Genomic DNA, 18949 nt, shown 5'->3' on the forward strand with positions numbered 1-18949 from the left:
GCTTCCAAGCATTTTAAAATTTAAAAATGAAAATCCTTATTTTTTTTTCAAAATACTTTGATGTTTAGAAGTTTTATGTACTGCTTACTCAAATACCTCTCAGAGGTAAGTACATGTGACTGCCATACAATAGCCAGTGGGGAATATTTAGTTTTACAAAAATACAAGTTTTTTGGTAGGGGTGGAGAGTTGTTTTTATACTTTCTAATCTCATATTTAATCATCTGTGTTTATAGCTTAGTTAAGCCAGGTTACCCTAGAGAATAGTTAAAATTATTTAGTCAAATCTACTGCAATATTTGAGGTGGAGAAGAGGATTTTATTGTTTCGGTTTTGCTTTTGTGATCACTATTGAAAGCTGACTTAGCAGAAAGCAGTCCCTTTTTCTGGATAAAAGGGAAACAGGCTATGAGATAAGTTATTGATGAAATTAACTGCTGAAGTGAAGAGGAAATGCAGCTGGCCAATACATGTCATAGTGTGAGCTCTATTAAATGAATATATGTGCAGTCAACCATTCACAGCAGCCACACTGGTCTTGAACTGCATTGATCTATAGTATAATTCTAAATGAAATTGATGCAAGAGAGCAACCATTGACAGCAAGGGTAAAGAGAACCATGAAATGTCTTGTACAGGAAAAGTATGATGGAGAGTAGGCACATCTATGCCAGGACAGAAAGTGCAGTGATGCCAAAGTGTTTCTAGGTACTTCACACTTCATTATAATGCAATGGATGTCACTGACTCTTCAAAAAGTGCTTTATAGTATTTTATTCTAGTAGAAAATCCATAAAGAATTCTGTTAAGAATTTAAAACCAGCTCTTCAAGAACTTCAGACACAGCTTTGCAGCTTGCATCTCTGAGCTTTGGGTGAAATTTAGCTGTGAAATATTTCTGAGAGCTGTCTATATTAACAGTTAAAGATTTATTTACAATGTGCTTAATATAAATAGAGCTGTTACATGGAAGTTTGTAAGATTCATTCAAGTCTGCTGTACAAGAACACTACCTTTTAGTTAGGTACAGTTTCAGCTGTCTTCTCTCTCAAGCATGTCATTTCAGGCAGATAGCTCATCAAACTGCTTAATTTGCAGACTTTGATGGATAAAACATGGGGTTCTATTAGACTTTACTTACACCAGGGTCTACCTGTCCTACAGAATAATCTCTCTCTTAATTTATGTTTGGTGGTAGGTACCCTTTCTTGGCATACTGCCTTGACATATTCTAGCAGACTCTCGTCTTGTCTGTAATAAGACTCAAATCTGGATAAACTCCTTTGCAGTGTTTCCTTCCACTTAATTGCTACCACATTGCTTCTAGGGGTAAAACTACTTTGCTATATTTTATTGGATTGGTTGAAATGCAGACGGAAATATGTGTGTTTATATATGTGTCTGTTTGCTAAAATTTATAAATAACTTGTAAAATCTGTTATTTGCACACCCATAGCACCCTGTAACAATAGTGTATACATCTGTTTAGCTGTAGTATAAAGGAAATTGTAATTACTACTTTAGAAATATTGAAGGCTTCTTTAGTGTAGCAATTGTGAAGAGTGTTGCTAAAATTTTACCACCTTTTTAAATGACTTCAAGTTTGATGGAGTGGCAGTTAATTTTGTATGTTTTAATAGATTTGCAGTGTTTGTGTGTGGTCTTTTTTGAATCTTACATTAGTAATGTATGTAATACTCCAGAATTGGCGATATCCATCAAACTAGTTATGGGGATGAGGGTGGGCTCTGCAGTGGTCTCAGTTTTCTGTTTCTTCAATACTGGTCTTCAGTCTGTACAGCACACTGATTCTCTTCAGTGTATATCAGTGTGTATCTTGAGTTTCCCTCGTATCTTAAGTACTTAGCATGTGTTGACAGGTTTTTTTAGTCTTGGATCTCCAATAGTTGCAGATAATTCAAAAATACTTCTTCTAAGTGTAATACATTCAGATCCACATTGTTTTGAATGCTGTCCATGTTAAGGACTTATTTAAAATTTGTTTTCAGAGAAGCCAGGAGATAAAATAAGCAATGAAAGTTTGTGATGTCATACCAGCATGGAGAAAAAAAATCACAGTATTCTGTTGTGTTGGAATTGTACAAGTGACACAATTGCATGAAGAAATAAAATTAAACCTTTTTCAACTCCAGTTTAAGTTGTTTCTCTTGATGATTTGAAAACCTGTTTAGAAACTTTGAAGAAACCTGTAAAATAGAAGTTACCTCCATTCATAAACAGACATATTGTTAATTTTATTAGAAAAAGCGGTGCAATTCTGTGATATCTAAAGCATTCCTGGAAGAGAGTACACAGATACTTCAAAACACAAATCCTTTTGTACATTGCACAGTTATTTAAAAATGATTGTTATTTGTATTGTTTTCATTCTTCTACATGTTTTAACCCAAACTGAATTTTTGAAATTAAAATAATAGTTTGATGTCTCTTTGTAACTTGAAGGTTCGTGTTTCATTCGAACTGACCAGCTGGATGGAGAAACAGACTGGAAACTGAAGGTTGCTGTCAGTTGTACACAAAGATTGCCAGCTTTGGGAGTAAGCATTCTGTTTGCTTTTAAGTTATCTTCTATGTGTGCATTTATATCTGTTATCTAAAAGATTGTTACAGTTACTGTAAGTGTTGAAAAATACCTGTTACTGCAACCTTAGTTTTTACAGTAAATAAGACACAGATACTCCACTGAATGCTGAACAAGAGTTAGTTACACAAATATTCCTGGTTTTGTATTGAGAAGAAACTGTGTTAGAACTGGATTTTTATCTTTCAGCATAGTGGTTCTCATGGCTGTCCACACAGAGATTCACACTCTCCAGAAGCAAGTCACAGTTACAGTGTTTTCAACCAAGTGTTGGACTGCAAGTGCAAATTATTCTTGTCTCAGGAACCATTGCTTTAATTACTTTATTGTGAGCTTGGGAAACAATAGTCTGCTCCTGGAAGGTGAAGTGCTTTTTGTTGTTAACTTTCTGGTCTGGCTAGGTGCAATGTGCAGGCTCTTGCAAGCAGGGTTCTCTAAGAGTGGTCTGAATGTGGGTATTTTTTGAGTGCATACATGTGTTCTGTCACAAGTAAATCTAAAATCATGAAAAGGGACACAGGTGTATGTGCATGTATATGTACACATACAAAATAGACATATACCTGCAAAAGCAAATGTAAAATTGTATAAATGTCTCTTTTACAAGAAGCTGAATTGTTTCCCTTGTACTGGGAAAGCTTTCTGCTATACAGGTGAGTTGACTTGGTATTAGGAGACCTCCTTTGAAAACATACTCAAGTGACAAGCTTGTGGAAATTAACCTCCACAGAATTTCTGGTGTTATGACACTAAATCTTTTAGGTGTTTTATTAAAGGCAAATATAACTTAAGAAGATTGTTCCATCTGAATAGCAAAACTATTAGATTATATGCCGGATGTTAGCAGGACTTCTGCAGTTACACTTCCAGAAATAGAGTTGCTGCCACAGTCATACTAGAAAATGGAGAGTTTTCTCCTGTGTTCATATTCTCTGACTACTGGCTTCACAAGTGACAGGAGAAGGAAGAAGTAGTTACACTGAAATTGCATTTTAGAGGCTTGAGAACAGGGTTTGGAACTAAACTGACTGTCTGGTCATGCCAGACAGAGATGCCAAGTCAGGCTTCAAGTCATGCATTCTGGTGCAAGAACAGACCTTAACAAATATTCTGTAACCTGCAGTTGAATTTAGTATTTGTAATAATGCTTCTCCTGTAGTTCTTAACATTTAATCAAGGCCCTCTTTTTTTTTTTTTTTCTTATTAAAATAAAATTATATCAAAATTTGGGATGCATGCAACATGTTTGACTAAAATACAGTTAACCTTCTATCTTGCTTTTTTTTTTTTTAATTTAGTAGTACTTTTCCAACAGTGCTCCTGTGTTCAACTTAGTTGTTATGCTTTCTTTGTCTTTTTTATTTGGAAACATCACTGACTGCAGTTGCAAATAGTGTCTCACTGCCTCAGAGTTTAATTTGTTGGTTATAATTTTGATATTCTGAGCTTAGAACTTTTGATCTACTTAGGCTGATGAAATCTGGAGTAAGTTACAATGCAAAGGCTCCTCTGCAATATCCTTTGGAAAAGAATAAAAGCCTTTTGCATTAGCTTATTTTTACCCTATAAAATCCAAATCCATGTTTAAAGTTTTCCTCTTCTTGTTAAGCAGAAAGCATGGAATTACCTTTCTAGCTTTCATGTTAGGTAGAGCATGAAATTTTTGTATTGTAATTTTTATATTATGTTCTTTTTTTTAAAAAAATAAAAATCAATCAATAGACTTGACAAATAAAGCATTAGGCATCTATGGAGATAATGCAAAATTATGCTTAAATCTGTGCAGTATGATTTGGAGAACTAAACAATTATACTTTTTTAGACTAGTAAAGCAGAAGTGGTTGAAGTTGGGATGTGTGCAGTTGAATGGTGGGACATGCAGGCTCATCTTCCTGCAGACGTGAAGGTTTGTTTCAGGTGGTGGTTGTTCTGGATGTGAAGGGGATGGAAGGCAAAATATCACCAGGAAATTATTTGTGCATCTTGAAAATAATATAGAGAAGTCATCTGTACAATATAGTAACTATTTCTTCCTTCATTGTTTCTACTTGGGGCTATTAACCTTCATCTAACTGATTTGGGCTTCTTGCAAGATCTTCATATTCTCCCTCTTGAGCTGTAGGGGATAACATGAGTTGTATTGTAAATGTGGTTAATCAGGAACTGCTTCCACTTAACAAACCTTTCTTGGCTACCAGCAGCATATGAAAGCCACAAGCAGTTGATGTGCCTCTGCCCTTTCTCACACCACTCAGTTATTGGTGCTCACCAGGTGCTAGACAAGGCTTTGTCTGCATAAGCTGATATTTCATCCTGAAGTAACTGACATGGGGTATAATACTTCCTGCCAACTAAACTAAACTACTTCCAAATTTTTTGTACTATGGGATTTGGTCAAACCACTTACACTTGGTGGTTCTTCACTGAGCTCATTTTAAATGGCTGCTCCCAGCAAGTCTTACACTGTTTGCAGTGCTTATGTCATATATGTGCTTCGCTCCTAATCCCCATCTGTCCGTGACTTACTTTGGTGAAGTGATAGCCTAATGCACCCAAATGTAAATGGTTTTTAAGGGATTCTCATATCTGTCACAAAAGAAACGATGCTCAGTGCCCGTTGCAGAATACTATTTCTATTCCTGTGGAAAAACACATTGGTAATTCTTAGATTTAAAAAAGCTAAAGTAAAGGTAAAGACACTTTCACCTTTACTCAAATGACAGTGATATGTAGGAGTGTCAGTCATGTAAACAAACTCTGTGGAATTTCTCTATCAACCCAACAAAAATAGCATTATGAAATTATTTCACTGTCAGCTTAATTTTTGTGCTTTATAATAGAGTTATAAGCTATATTTGCATGTGGGCCCTACAGGAAGCCGAAATGCAGTGTCCAGAATTATTTCTTTATAGTTGCGCAGTTGGGTTCCTTTCCTGTACAAAATGCCAGGTGGATTGCTCAGTGACCCATCCAGCTGTTGAGTCCAGCAGTGTAGCCCGAGCACCGGTGCATGCCCGGAGCAGCTCAGGGCTCCCGGCATGCCTGCTCCAAACCTGGCCCTCCCTGCTTGCTGTGGGAGTTCAGCATGGTGGCACAGTCCTTGGCTCCCAAGGTTAAATCCCTATGGGCATGTGGCAAACCGGCACGCGGCTGCTTCTCCCAGGCACAGCCCGTGCCAAGCAGGGCAGTGGGGTGCTGTCCCTGCAGCTCTGCCCTCCCTGCCCCTGGGCTGACGTTTCAGGGTGTTACCAGATAGATCACATTATTCCAGCCAGCCTCTGCCCATAGTGGCCTCCTGAGTCATCACACATCCCTGCCATAGTAGCTTCTCTGCATTTATGATGCACTTTCAAAGCTGAGACTTACAGTTCATGCTTCCATATTGAAATATATTTTTAATAATTTAAAAATATAATTTATACAAGTTGAGCATAAAATAGACTATGAATAGTTAACTCTTGTGTTGGATAAAATAAAGTATCCATAACTGTCACTCATTTTGATTTCTTTAGTTATAAAAACATAGTCATTAAGATCAGAAAAGACCTCTAAGATTGTTGAATCCAGTGAATAGTTCCACTGTGTTCACCACTAAACTGTGTAGCCAAGTGCCACATCCACATGCCTTTTGAACACTTCCAGGAATGGTGATGCCACCACTTCCCTGGACGACCTGTTCCAATGCCTGACCACCCTTTCTGTGAAGAAATTTTTTCTAAGATATAATCTAAACCTCCCCTGGAGCAACTTGAGGCCATTTCCTCTACTCCTGTCACTTGTTACCAGGGAGAAGAGACCAACCCCCACCTCAATGCAACCTCTCTTTAGGTAGGTGAGTGAGTATCTTGTGTTGGCACGAGCTGTCAGCCGTGTCACCAGAGCAGCACTGTAATCCTACCCACTGTGACACCCAGAATAAACAAACCTGCAGACCTTCAGAGCTTTTCTTTAAGAACAGACGACACCACCAAGACGATCTGTACAGATTTTGTTGTCTTTCTAAAGCACTTAATGTGATCAAAGAATTAAAATTTCAGCAAGTCACTTAATGATGGCTGAGCAGCAAATATGGTAACATGTAGATTAGGTTTCTTGCAGTTTCATAATTATAGGTGGGACAGTTCTGGCAATACAGGATTTCTGAGGCATTCTTCTCTAGCTTGTGTGATCAGCTATATTTATTAACAGCAGTGAGGTCACTGTAATTTTCAATAAATGGTGACTTGCTGATTTATATCAGAAGATCCATACAGCAGTAAACAATACCATTTACATTTAATTAGTTTTATTGAACCAAAGGCAATTTTATTTGCAATGAACTACATGTTATGATTAAGAATGTATTTTAATGATCTCTAAGTAAGGAGAACAAATGTTGCCCTTGACCTAATAGAGGAGATTTTCTATGTTATTGATAACTGTGGTGATTTTTAAATTGTGAAATGCAAAAGAGATAATTTTCATTATTGTACCATCACAAAGTCATTTTCTGACTTGCAGGATAGAAGAATGAAATTCTTCTTGAGAATTCTTCTCAGTTATTAAGTATGAGATAATTAAATGCATATGATTTTTTTTTCATGAAAACTCATCTACTGTTATATAAGAATATTTTTTTTTTACTTGAAATTCAAGTCTTTAATGTAGTTTTTTTTAAATCTAGAACTGTTACAGTCCCCACCCAAACATGTTTTTCTCTTGGGTAAGAAACTAACAGGTCATTTGCCCTTATTGCATCCTAAAAGTGATGAAATTTTAGATGTAGAATACTATTTCCTTTGAAGGTATCAGTAGAACTATTTGGCTTCAGTGAATCAGCAGTTCAATGTACTAGTGTGAAAATTAGTCTTTAGTGAAGCTGAGTTTCACAAATCCCCCATCAGTTAAATTATTAATAAAAAGTACTTGCCTTTTCTAAAAAGAATAAAGTCAAATCCTTTGTTTAAGGTAATTTCCTTTTCCCCTGCTTTTATATAAGGGAAAGCATGACATAGCCTAACAAAGCAATTATTTCTTGCCTAGAGAGCAGAAATTATATTTACTTGTACTGTTACTTACAAATCTTGATGTCTCCTTGTTAAAGTCACCCTCATGATTTCTTTCAAGACATTGGGAGGAGAAATGCACAGCTTCCGTACTGGAAAAGCAGTACTTGGTGAAGAAAAATCTTTGTATTACAGTAACCTTTGCTGAATGGAGGTTGTTGAATGGAGTTCATAGGAAATTTGTCTTCTGTAACTGTATCATTCTTCGAGTTTTTTTTTCTTTACCTCATATTATAAAACTAGCATATTTTACTGGCCTGAAAATGGTGTCCAGTTGGAGTACCAAACACTTGGCTACAGAAAATAGGAATCTTTAACTCTTTTCTTTACCTTAATAATAAAAAAATACTTCAGAAATCTACTGAGCACAAGTAATATGCTTTTATGTCTTTCTGCCACTCATGAATGAAATGCCAATGGACTAACACCCTAGATTTCCTCCAGAGCATAGTTTTTGTTTAATTTTACAAGAAAACCCTATGCACTTCTGGAATACTATGCCAGTTCTAGCTTGTAGCATTTCAGAGTAATGCCAATAATGTGCAGATCTCAATTTTTCACAAAGATAAGTAAGTTTGTTTCATAGTTGAAATTCAAAAAGGAAAAAAGGAAAACGCAAATTTAGGTGTTAAATCAGAAATGCAAAAGGGGAACAAAAACATAAAAAGGCACCAAAGGAGTATGGTAGATGGAAATTTTTACATTTGAAATGTAGCAAAGGAGATTACAGTAGAAAAAAATAGAAATATTAGAAAGAAGGAAAATACATTACTGTATTTTCAAATTACAATTCCCTTGAAAAAGGTGGATATTTCTACTTTCTTTTATATAATATTGCTTCCCACTAAGGTGTTCTTTGAAAAGAGATAAGTTGACGCATTTCACTAGCAGTTTTTATTGTGTATGTGAGCATGTGTGTGGTATTAGCTTTCTTCTGTGTTATCCACTACTGAGAGACTCTTTATTTTTCTTTGCATAATAAAGCACATAATAGCGTAGATTAGCTAAATTGTAGGTGATAACAGATCGGAGAGAAGTGAATGATGAAGATATAGGATACCACATGTGTATTAGTTTCATATGAATTATTTCTCGTGAACCTGTTGAAAGTAGGTTGGAAGAACAAGGGTGGAATGAATGAACTTCATGTGATAGACTTCAATAAATGGCAAGTGGTTTAAGATAAAGATAAGTTGTGATATTCAGTGTTCAGATTTCATTCATGTTTTTAAAAAGCATATGAAATAAAAAGTGTGTGCGTTTTTTGCAAGCTATGAGAGATTTCTCCAGAATATAAACACAATTCATCATAGAGCTACACATTCTTAGACTAGTCAAACATATTTCATAAATGTACATTAAATTTTAAGAAAACATTTATTTTGATAAGGAAAAACAAAAATATAGTGAAATGCATCAATCTAGCCATTGTATCAGAGAAACTAAGGGATATAAATATGTTGGGCTTTAAGAAATTGACATGGGTAGATAAGCGCATGTTTGACTAATTTTTGTACTGTTCAAATTCTGAAACATTCTTACATTCAAAATTATGGGAAAAAAAATAATGGCCTACTTTTAAAAGTAGTATTTGAGCCAAGTTGTGGTTATATGTCCATGAAAGAGGCTGTAAAATTAATTGTGCTTTGGAAGGCAGCACATTCTAGCTAGCATGAACAGGATATTGTACCCATGTAATTTAGTTCCCAGAGATGGTTTTTGACTAGCCTTTTGCAAGATTCATCTAGTAATGAGGGATGGAGATAACCCAAATAATGAGGTGCTACATAGCATGGGAAGGTGTACAACATTGCGTTTGATCAGAGGTTAGAATTCTTACATCGTCAGGGACTTGGTATCAAGCATCTGCTGCTTTCCAGAGTAGAAACTGGATTGTTGTATATTCATGCATGACTGCTCAACTCCCTTTGAAATCCCTGTGCTGCTGTTGGTCCTGACCATCTAAAGAGCAACAAAGTGTTTGCTTTTTTGATTGAAAAATTCCTCTGTATCAGGGTTTTAGTCCAAAGTATTTTCTGTGGAAGATGGATGTTTTAGAACAATTATCTGATAAAATAGTTGTTTCAGGATTTTAAGGTGAACCTCCCCAGGTCTCTAGGGACAGTTCTTAAGATCTAACAATCATCAGATTTATCAGATTTTTTTTTCTTTTGTTTATACTATACTGCCATCTATTTATAGAGACTGCTACTGTACTGTCTTAGGAGTTTCCTGTTCTGAGTTTTAAGGTAGGATGTTTTGTGGTTTGTTTGCTGTCATGAGTAGTGGTACCACATATATTAGACCAAATGTTATCAGACTAGTTTTGATGTATCCCTGAATTTAAACATTTGAGTTATCCTGGTGATGTAGTCAGGCTTTCCTGGAGCTGATAGGGTTTTCACAGAGGTGCTAGAGCATTCAAGAGAACTCGAATCCATTTCATTGTTTCCTCTTGTATTCAGTTGGCTTTGTCCTTGCTGGAAAAATATTTTTTTCCCAGTTTCATTAAAAAAACCTAACCAAGAGACAAACCAACCCTTCTCTTCCCCAACTTTATTTTGAAAAGGACAAATATCCGGAAAATACTTTAAGATTACACTATTATTAATTAAAATGGGACTGTTAAAATAAATTAGATAAAAAATATCTAACTCATATTATAAATGTAAAAGTTTAGTGTTTGAACTTAGCAACACATTTAGGATATCAGCTTGAAACTGATTCCTCTATAACAAGATGTACTAGAAAAAAACACTGTGTTTCTTAGCTGGGTAAAGTTGTGTGGGCTTAGTTTGGGGGAGTTGGTGGGGCTCATAATCTGGAATCTTTACCAGGTCTTCAAAATACATGATTATATATAAGTAATATTAAGTACATTATTCTGTTTTACAGGATCTCTTTTCAATCAATGCTTATGTTTATGCTCAGAAGCCACAGCTGGATATCCACAGTTTTGAGGGTACCTTCACACGGGTAAGTAGTCCATGTAAATACATGTTCTACTTCCTTCTTTTATACTTCAGTCCTTCATGTAGTGTCAACATTGTATCAGATCTTTCGTTTGCTTTACAGCAGTATTTTTTCCTATGTTCCTGCCATATAAAAATATCCTGTTTAAACAGGTATTGCAGAAAACTAGTGCTTAAGGAATATCTGAAAAAATCAGAATTGGAGAGTTCAGTGTTTTTTGGTTGACATCACTTTAATATTTTCATGTGAAACTCTTTGTGAACAGTATACTTTGTTTCCAGGCATCTGATGTATTGTTCATATGTGTCAAAAACGGACAAGTTAAATAAGTAGCCTGACAGTAGCCTGAAAAAATGCATCTGGTAGTTTATGTGCAATAAAAGTGTGCCTTGCTTAACAGCATTTCTGTCCAAAGTTCAGTTTTCTCAAAAAGTAAAAATAGAACTAAAAGCTACTTATGAGGGCTTCTTATTGAATCTCTTCTCCAGAGATAATTATATTCAAAACTGATTAAAATAACAATGCAAAATATCTTGTTTCTGTTGTTTTCAAAAGGTGGCCTGCTAAAGCTGACCCTTAAAATCAGTGTCCTAATAGGTAGTAATTCTTTTTTTTTTTAAATATATTTACAGTTTCATAGCAGTATGTTAGCAGATATAGTGGTTGTTCTGTTAATTTTAGCCAAACTCAGTGGTGATAGACTCATTCCTCCTGATGGTTTGTTTCTAAAATAATTTGAGAGAATTAACTGCTGGGGAGGTAAAAGAAAAGGGTTTTTTACCCGTGAATCAAATTGGTAATAGATTTTATTCTGTAATTGGAATTCCAGTTCACAATTGTAAATACACTGATGAATGAGATATTGCAGTTGCTGGCTCTTGAAGACCAATTTATACCAGTAACATAGTCCATGCTGCCTACAAAGTAAATGTCATTTGTTCACACCTTCTAAAGCAGTAAGCAACAGTGTTTACTTAAACCTTGTATTGACCAATTGTCCAAATGAAACTTCTATTAACAGCTGTAAATTCATATTATTCCTCTCAGTGGCTAAGTGTGTACTTTCCTACACATATATTAAACTCTTCAGAATCTTTTTAACAACTCTGGTGTAAGTAATTGAGACATTGGGAAATCATCACAGTAATTCGTGTTGTGGGTTCTGTTTGTACACATCATAAGAGCTATATGATTCAAACATCCCAAAATGTGTAAATAACTGTGGTGCATTTTATGGTTTCAGGATTGCATATATGGGTTTTTTTGGGTGCTTCAGTACCAAGGATAGTTTAAACTGAACTTCTGTGTAAAACATCTGAGGGCATTGCCCTCAAATTTCATTCACAGTGACTCACACTAGAGATTTTTCAGAGGTGGTTTTTTGTTAGTGGTGTACCTTCTGCATTGTGAAATGTTGTTTTAGGACACTTGTTTTCTGATTTATCTTTCTGCTTTTGCTGTGAGCCCTTGCTTCTTACAATAAATCAGTTCTTGCATCTAATTTCTGTTTTATGTTAAAGCAAAAAAAAATTAGTGTGCTTAGTGATGCTAATGCATACATTTTTTTCTACTTAAGCATTGATGTTCAAGGAATTCTTGCAAGGGTAGGTTGACAGGGTAATAGCACATTGATTTTTCTTTTTCTTTTTTCCTCCCATTATGGAGACAGAGTACTAACAATGTAAGAGACAAATAATTTCAAAAAGTGCGTGACCATAAAACAAACCAGAAACTTGGGAGCACAGTTCCTGAGTTTTTATGAGCAAGCAAGGTCTAAGTACAAATCTATCTACAAAAAACCTGAGAGCTGACAGAAGATACCTTTTGCAGAATGCCTGCATAATCATGTCAGGAGACATAAAAGCTTTGCTGTACTCTAGTGATACCTGCCAGCTTCACATGAAGTTGTTTTCCACTGTTGGTGTGTTATATGCAGTCAGTGCATGAGAGTGAGTGTGTGTCATGCATGATCATGTCTGGCCCTTAAATAATGGCATAAATTAATTCCTCTCCTCCTTTCACATTTACTAGACACCCTATCAAAAAACAATAGATGAATTAAATTAGTGTTTTGTGGAAATTTATGAGATACCTTTGTTCTGAGAGCATCATCCATGTCTTGGCTGAGCTTATTTTTAAATAAGGGTGTACGGAACAAAGATGTAAACAGATGTAACTACTAGAGTTTCTCTTCTGTCTGATGCTCCTCTGTAGGCTTGATAAATGAGGAAGCTATTTTATCAATGCTGAATATCTGTAAAAAAGACAATCAAAGGTAACCATACTTCTTGACCCAATTTTTACCAGTTAGAGCCTAAAGAGTATTCTACACATCAGTGTGTATTGGCCTAGCCAGTATCATTTAACCATTGCTTACTTCTGTATAGAATAATGGAAAGTCTCTCTTGCTTTTAACCTTGGCTATTTTTTGTTTGAATTTTGGTTTTTCTTTCACTATTCCCTTAAGAATATTTTTCTTTTATTTCTTCTATATTTCAGCTCTGTGCTGTCCCCATAGTCTCTTCATTTACTTCGGAAATAGATCTTAATATTTATATTCTAATAGCAATCTTAGAAAACAAATGCCATTGAGTTTGGTTCAACTACTTCAAAAATCTTTTTTTCATATGATACAGAACTATATTGTAAATATATATAATTTTTTACAATCTAGCATCTTGTTAGATGCTTTAAAAAAAACCTACCCTGATGGAAAACTTGGTGCATGTAGCTGTATTTATGAGTAGAATGCCTGGCCTGACACTAATAATACAGATGTTTTCTTGGATATGTCTTGCATTTTAGTAGAGAGAACATTAAGTAATTTTTTTAATTCATGTTTGCTGTTAAGGAATTACCTGTTTTGAAGTAATGGCTGTGTTCACTTCAATCTGGCTTACTTTTATGTTGCCACTGAAGGGAATGGCATTATGATTTGCAAATCTTATTGACTCACTTTATGCTAGCAGTAACAACTATACAGCTTGACTATGGAGCTAATATGTGTGGAACCTAATCTGACCCTGTCCAAAACACATGCCAGTAAAAGGAACACAGACAGAAAAATTAACTGTGGGGCTGGGTTAGGGAAGGAATCTTTTCAGTGATTCAAGTTAATTAATGTGTATTCCACTTTCCTACAAAAGTTGATGGGGATTGTTGTACTGAATCTTGTCATGCAGGAACAGATAGAAAAGGTCAAATAGAAGTGGTATACTGGTTCACTCAGGGATTAGGTATTTCATCTTAAAGACCTCTCTTGTTATTTACAAAAATTTCAAAAAAATTATAGCTTTGAAACTTTTTAAATAACTCCTTGAAATTTGTCATGATCCTTGGTCAGCTGTATTATGAATTCATGAAAGGACTTTATGAAATTAATTACAAAAGGACTGAGAATGGGTTGTATTCAAGTTCTATTTCACTGATCATCTTTCCTTTCTCTCTGTACATGCAAGAGCTACAGACTAATTTCTGAAAACAAACCTATAGACAATTTAAACCTCTGTGATCAATGCTGCTCACAGATTTAAAAACTGAGCCTGAATGTGAAGCTTGAATATAGTACTGAACTGCACGAATTTGGTAATGAACTTAATTCAGAATGCAAAGACCAAGAAACATATAGCTGCCAAATGAAATGCAACCCAGCAGACATTAAGTGAAAACTTTGTCAGCTGGACAAAGATGCTATTGTATGTCAAATTTCTGCTATGAGAGTTAGGGATGAATTTCATTTAACATGAAACATGCATTGTTCTGTTAGTGTCAGAAAATTTGCAGAAATTTCTCCTTAACACAGGTCTGGTCTCACTCAGCAATTGCAGTTCTTGTTCTCTGCTTCATTTATCCCTACCATCTCTCCCAAAGCACAAAAAAAAAAATAGTGTGAAACAGCTAAACTCATAAGCCTTAAATGCACTGTGTATTTTTCATTTGAGTAACTTAAGACAAAAGAAAAATAAGGGTAAGTCATCATCTGTTTGGGCATGGAAGGTGTGGTATTTGGGAAATGGAATGAACTGTAGAAAGCTGAAAATTTTATGTGAGGGTATAAAGACAGGAAAGTATCATAATGAAATAAGCAGATGCTATATAACTGGCCAGACAATTCTGTAGATGAGCCTGAGTAGAAAGAGAGAGAGCTAATTTGGTGTTTTCCTATTTTGAATGACCTAAAGGAAGGTGTTTCACTAAGTCTTTTAGCAGTGGTAGACATTGATCAAGTGACTTTTTCCTGGCCCTGTTGTCAGCTCTCCACAGTCATTGCATGGCTTTTGATTTCTTCTTGTAATATGGAAGAGTTTCACAATACACTCTTAAAATCTGCTGACTGAAGAATAAGAGGAAAAAAAAAGAATTTACCTGGCTTAGTATCCTGTTCTTGACAATAGCCAGAAGCAGAGTGCTGGGAAGCAGCATACAACTGGAATAAGGACACAGTAGTACCTCCTCAAAAGAGCCATCTGTCTCTTAACTCAAGATGTGGGAAATTTCCTGAGTTAGATCTGTTTTCTTTAAGTAACCTGCAATGAATTTTCCTCCTCTAAACTTACCCAGTTCACCCTTGAACCTGTGTAACCTTTTAACATTGAAATGGGAGGAAGTTACACAGGTTAAATACATATTTAAGAATGATTGCCTGTTATTTTAATTTTGCTGACTTTATTTATGACCTCTTTGGTAAAAATCAGCAGTATCTATGCTCCCTTTTTAGGTGCCTGTTTCCTAGATGTCTGTCATATTCCCCGTTAGAAGTCAGGTTTATTTAGTCATATCTAGTGTGGAAGCTATATTGACCTTGCTTATTATTCTTTTTGAAAATTTTCCAGTTCTTTTTACTTTCTATTTGGAATAAACATGAGAAATAATCAGAGAACCCAAATAATTTGGGAACAATTGTAAATCAAACCTAGAATCTAAGCATTAAGATTTAGCAGTATAGCAAATAATTATTGCAGTACTAATTCCTGATGTAAGAATCAAAAAACAATTCTCATTTTTCTTCATTTAAGGCAAATCTTATAGAACATTCGTGATTCTTCACAAAATCACAGAATATTCTGAATTGTAAGGGACCCACAAGGATCATCAAGTCCAACTCTTAAGTGAGTGGCCCATAATGGGGATTGAAGCCATAACCTTGGCATAATTAGCGCCATGCCCTAACCAACTGAGAGAGTCCCAGGATCATCAGAATATAAATCTTGATTCAAAAATTGTGGTTTTCTTCTTCAGGCTAACTCCATATCCTCCTTCTTTTCCCCTCTGTTTTTGGTTGAATGGTTCTCCATGCCTTTCAAACAACAAATTTTCCTCACATAGGAGAGGAAGAACTTCAGTTTCCTTGCTATATAGGGATCACTTGATCTATGCACAACAATTTATGTGTTTAGTTGGAGATTTTTGTTTTTTTGAAACAGAAATTTCTATGCAGCTCATCCTGTGTTTGGTGGTTGTTTCAAAAGAGAGATGAAAAATGGGCATAGGTTTTGATTATTGACAATGTGTAGAATTTCTTGTGTATTTTGATAAATAAGTCATTTCCCCTTTCTTGTGAAATGTTTAGCGACAATCTGTAATTCGATCAAATACACTTGATTATCCTACCTCCTAAAGTTTCCTTTCATTGTAAACAGCACATTTCACAGCTGCTAATGAGTAACAAATCTGTACATGCTCCAAATTGATTATGAGAGATTGTCTGTTTACAATCTGCAGATCATTATTGCTAGGGAGGAGAGAGGGGAGAAAAAAAAGGGGAAGTTTAAAGTAATCATGGAAGCAGTTTTCTATTGGAAGTGTTTTCCCAAGGACTATATATTTTGTAAACATGGTAAGATAATAAAAGCCTGCATTTCATTTTAGAAGTCTAAATATTTTTCCCTGAAGTTTATATAATGTTGATCAGGTGCAAAATTATGATGACCATAACTCGCTGTATGAATTCTAGATGATTTAAATACAAAACAGGGTGTTAATTTTCAGGAGTTAGTGTTCATAACTTCCTTCAGCTCATATACTGTAACGTACTGTTCTGCATTTTGATATATCTGAGGAAAAGTATATGTTATTTTTTAAATACTTTTGATTAGTTCTTTTAATATGATAAGATAGAAGTAATATGAACTTCTAACATTATTTAACTTTTTACCAAGTTATTTGTGTCTGTGTATGTGCAGTGAATGCTATTATACAATGATGGATAGGAGGATGCAAACATCCTATGTCAGTTATTCAGGTGGTTTGACATGGTTCTTAACTTTTTGTGATGGTGGTTTACTTACTAGGTGTTCTTATTTCTAACAGGAAGACAGTGATCCTGCAGTTCATGAGAGCCTAAGCATAGAAAATACATTATGGGCAAGCACTGTTGTTGCTTCAGGTGAGTGCTGCAATACAAAGCTGCTAAAGTATCTAAATACTTCCATGGAAGTGCATCCTTATTTTTCAAAACCCATTAATATTTCACACTGTAAAATACTTTTATCTGCCAGACTATCAAACTGTTGCTTCTCTGCTTTCCCGTTGGTTTCATCATCCTGCTCAAAATATTCTCATACATTTTTAATCCTTCTTAATAGCTTTGGGGTTTTTTTAACTTAAATTTTGATCTTTCAGTAGTGTAGTCCCTTGTAGCCTACTGAAGTCACTGACCTTTCTGATTTAATTAAAGCTTTAAGTGGTAAGGTGCTCTGTTCAGCTCACAGTGGATGCTTTTCCCTGCTGAAAAGCAAGGATGGCTTTGCATTTTTCAGGAGTTTTTCTTTTATGTATTAAGAAGTCTTAATCAGAAAGACTAGATATAAAGTTGTGTAATTTTAAAATACTGGGATATAAATATTAGTACTATTACATATATGTCCCAGATATTATAAATGAGTACACATTAATACCTGGATGCTGTATTCAGACTTTTTTTAGAGCAGAAATTTATTTTCTTTCATTTTTGCTCTATGTAAGGAAAGTCAAAAGAGCTGTGGTTATTCTTCTGCATGAAGACTAAGGAATTGAGAGCATGATTTCTGAAGAGATCTAGGATTTAAGATGGGGAATTGGAACAAATGGGAACAGCCAAAAAATGGGAAGAAAATAAAAGTGTCTCCAGCTAAACTATATAGTTAGTCCCTGCTATAAAGATTTCATACATCACTGAGGGGCCTGCTGGAAGGCTGTGAGGAAAGGATTAATTCTGAGGAGGTAACAAAGGAGTCTGTGACTGAGCACTCCTTTCCTGAATGCTGAAAAGATAGTCATGTTCTTTGAGTCTTAGTGTTGTTTGGTTTGACTGCACGAGAAAACTATTCTGTCTAAAACTGTTTGGTCAAGTGGATGACGCCTAAAATTGTCCTCAGTTAAGTTTTTAACTAACTTTAAGTTTTAGGTAGCCAAGATCTTTAACTTTGTATAAAAAGATGCTTCTCATGAATTATAAATTTCAGTACTGTGTAACTTTGGTTTGAGTTTCCTTTTCCTCAAATCTATGTACAGAGGAAAACTACACTCAAAGAATGTGCATTTGCAAAGTCAGTAATTCTGAATCAGTGCATTTAAATTTTAATTGAAAGCTGTTCATGTTTTCATTTCCATGGTAGATGATTTTGCTTAGAAGTGTAGCTATTGACTGATTGCTCTTGATCTGCTATCTAAATTTGGCACCCATATTAATGGAAACAGTGCTCCTTAAAATTTATACCTTGGGATAAGTTTGAGGTTTTACTTCTGAGGGGTCTTGTGAAAGTTTGATTATTTATGAAGGACTTCAGCTCATTATTAATGATGGCAGTGGAAAAACATAGGAAAAGATAATTCTCTTGTTGGAACATAGTTTTTAACAGTGGAATAAGACTTTAAGGCAGACTAAGGGGAAATTCACTGAATAATGCAAAGTAAAAAATATTGAATGGTTCTTCAAGACTGCAGCCCCTTCTGAAGAGAAAAATAATGTGATCAAGAAATTAAAAATTGTGTCGTGCTGTGCATACAGAAATTATCTTGATTTAAGGTACCAGACAAAAATAATTTCCTTCAGTAAGTGATTTTGTTAATTATATCTAACATTAATTATATCTAACATTAATTATATCTAACCTTTGGCATGTCTTTCATTTTGCTCACCTCATTTCCTGTATTAACTATAATTTAACACCATGATAATGTGCTTCTCTCATATAAGTACTCCATGTCTTTTAGGGCAAAAATCCAGATTTTAAGAATTACTCAGGACTTCTTCAGCAAAAAGTAGAAAATTTTTGCCTTCAGTTTGTTGCTTATCTAATAAGGCATTTATAATGTCTTAGAGATACACTGTACATACAGTCATGAGGAA

The 18949-nt window shown here is 35.0% G+C and overlaps 1 protein-coding gene across 6 annotated transcripts in view; it reads left to right on the forward strand.

Moving 5' to 3' along the window:
* ATP9B (ATPase phospholipid transporting 9B) overlaps positions 1-18949 on the forward strand; it is a 158519-nt gene that overhangs the window by 62780 nt on the left and 76790 nt on the right. For all 6 annotated transcript variants that reach the window (XM_086842951.1, XM_086842955.1, XM_086842971.1 and 3 more), the window contains 3 exons: positions 2464-2558; positions 10543-10623; positions 16930-17005. In XM_086842951.1, coding sequence (XP_086699077.1) covers positions 2464-2558; positions 10543-10623; positions 16930-17005 — 252 coding nt within the window. The remainder of the gene's footprint in view (positions 1-2463; positions 2559-10542; positions 10624-16929; positions 17006-18949) is intronic.

Source organism: Cyanistes caeruleus, chromosome 1 (assembly GCF_971803275.1).
Source record: "Cyanistes caeruleus chromosome 1, bCyaCae1.hap1.1, whole genome shotgun sequence".
Taxonomy (NCBI): Eukaryota; Metazoa; Chordata; class Aves; order Passeriformes; family Paridae; genus Cyanistes; species Cyanistes caeruleus.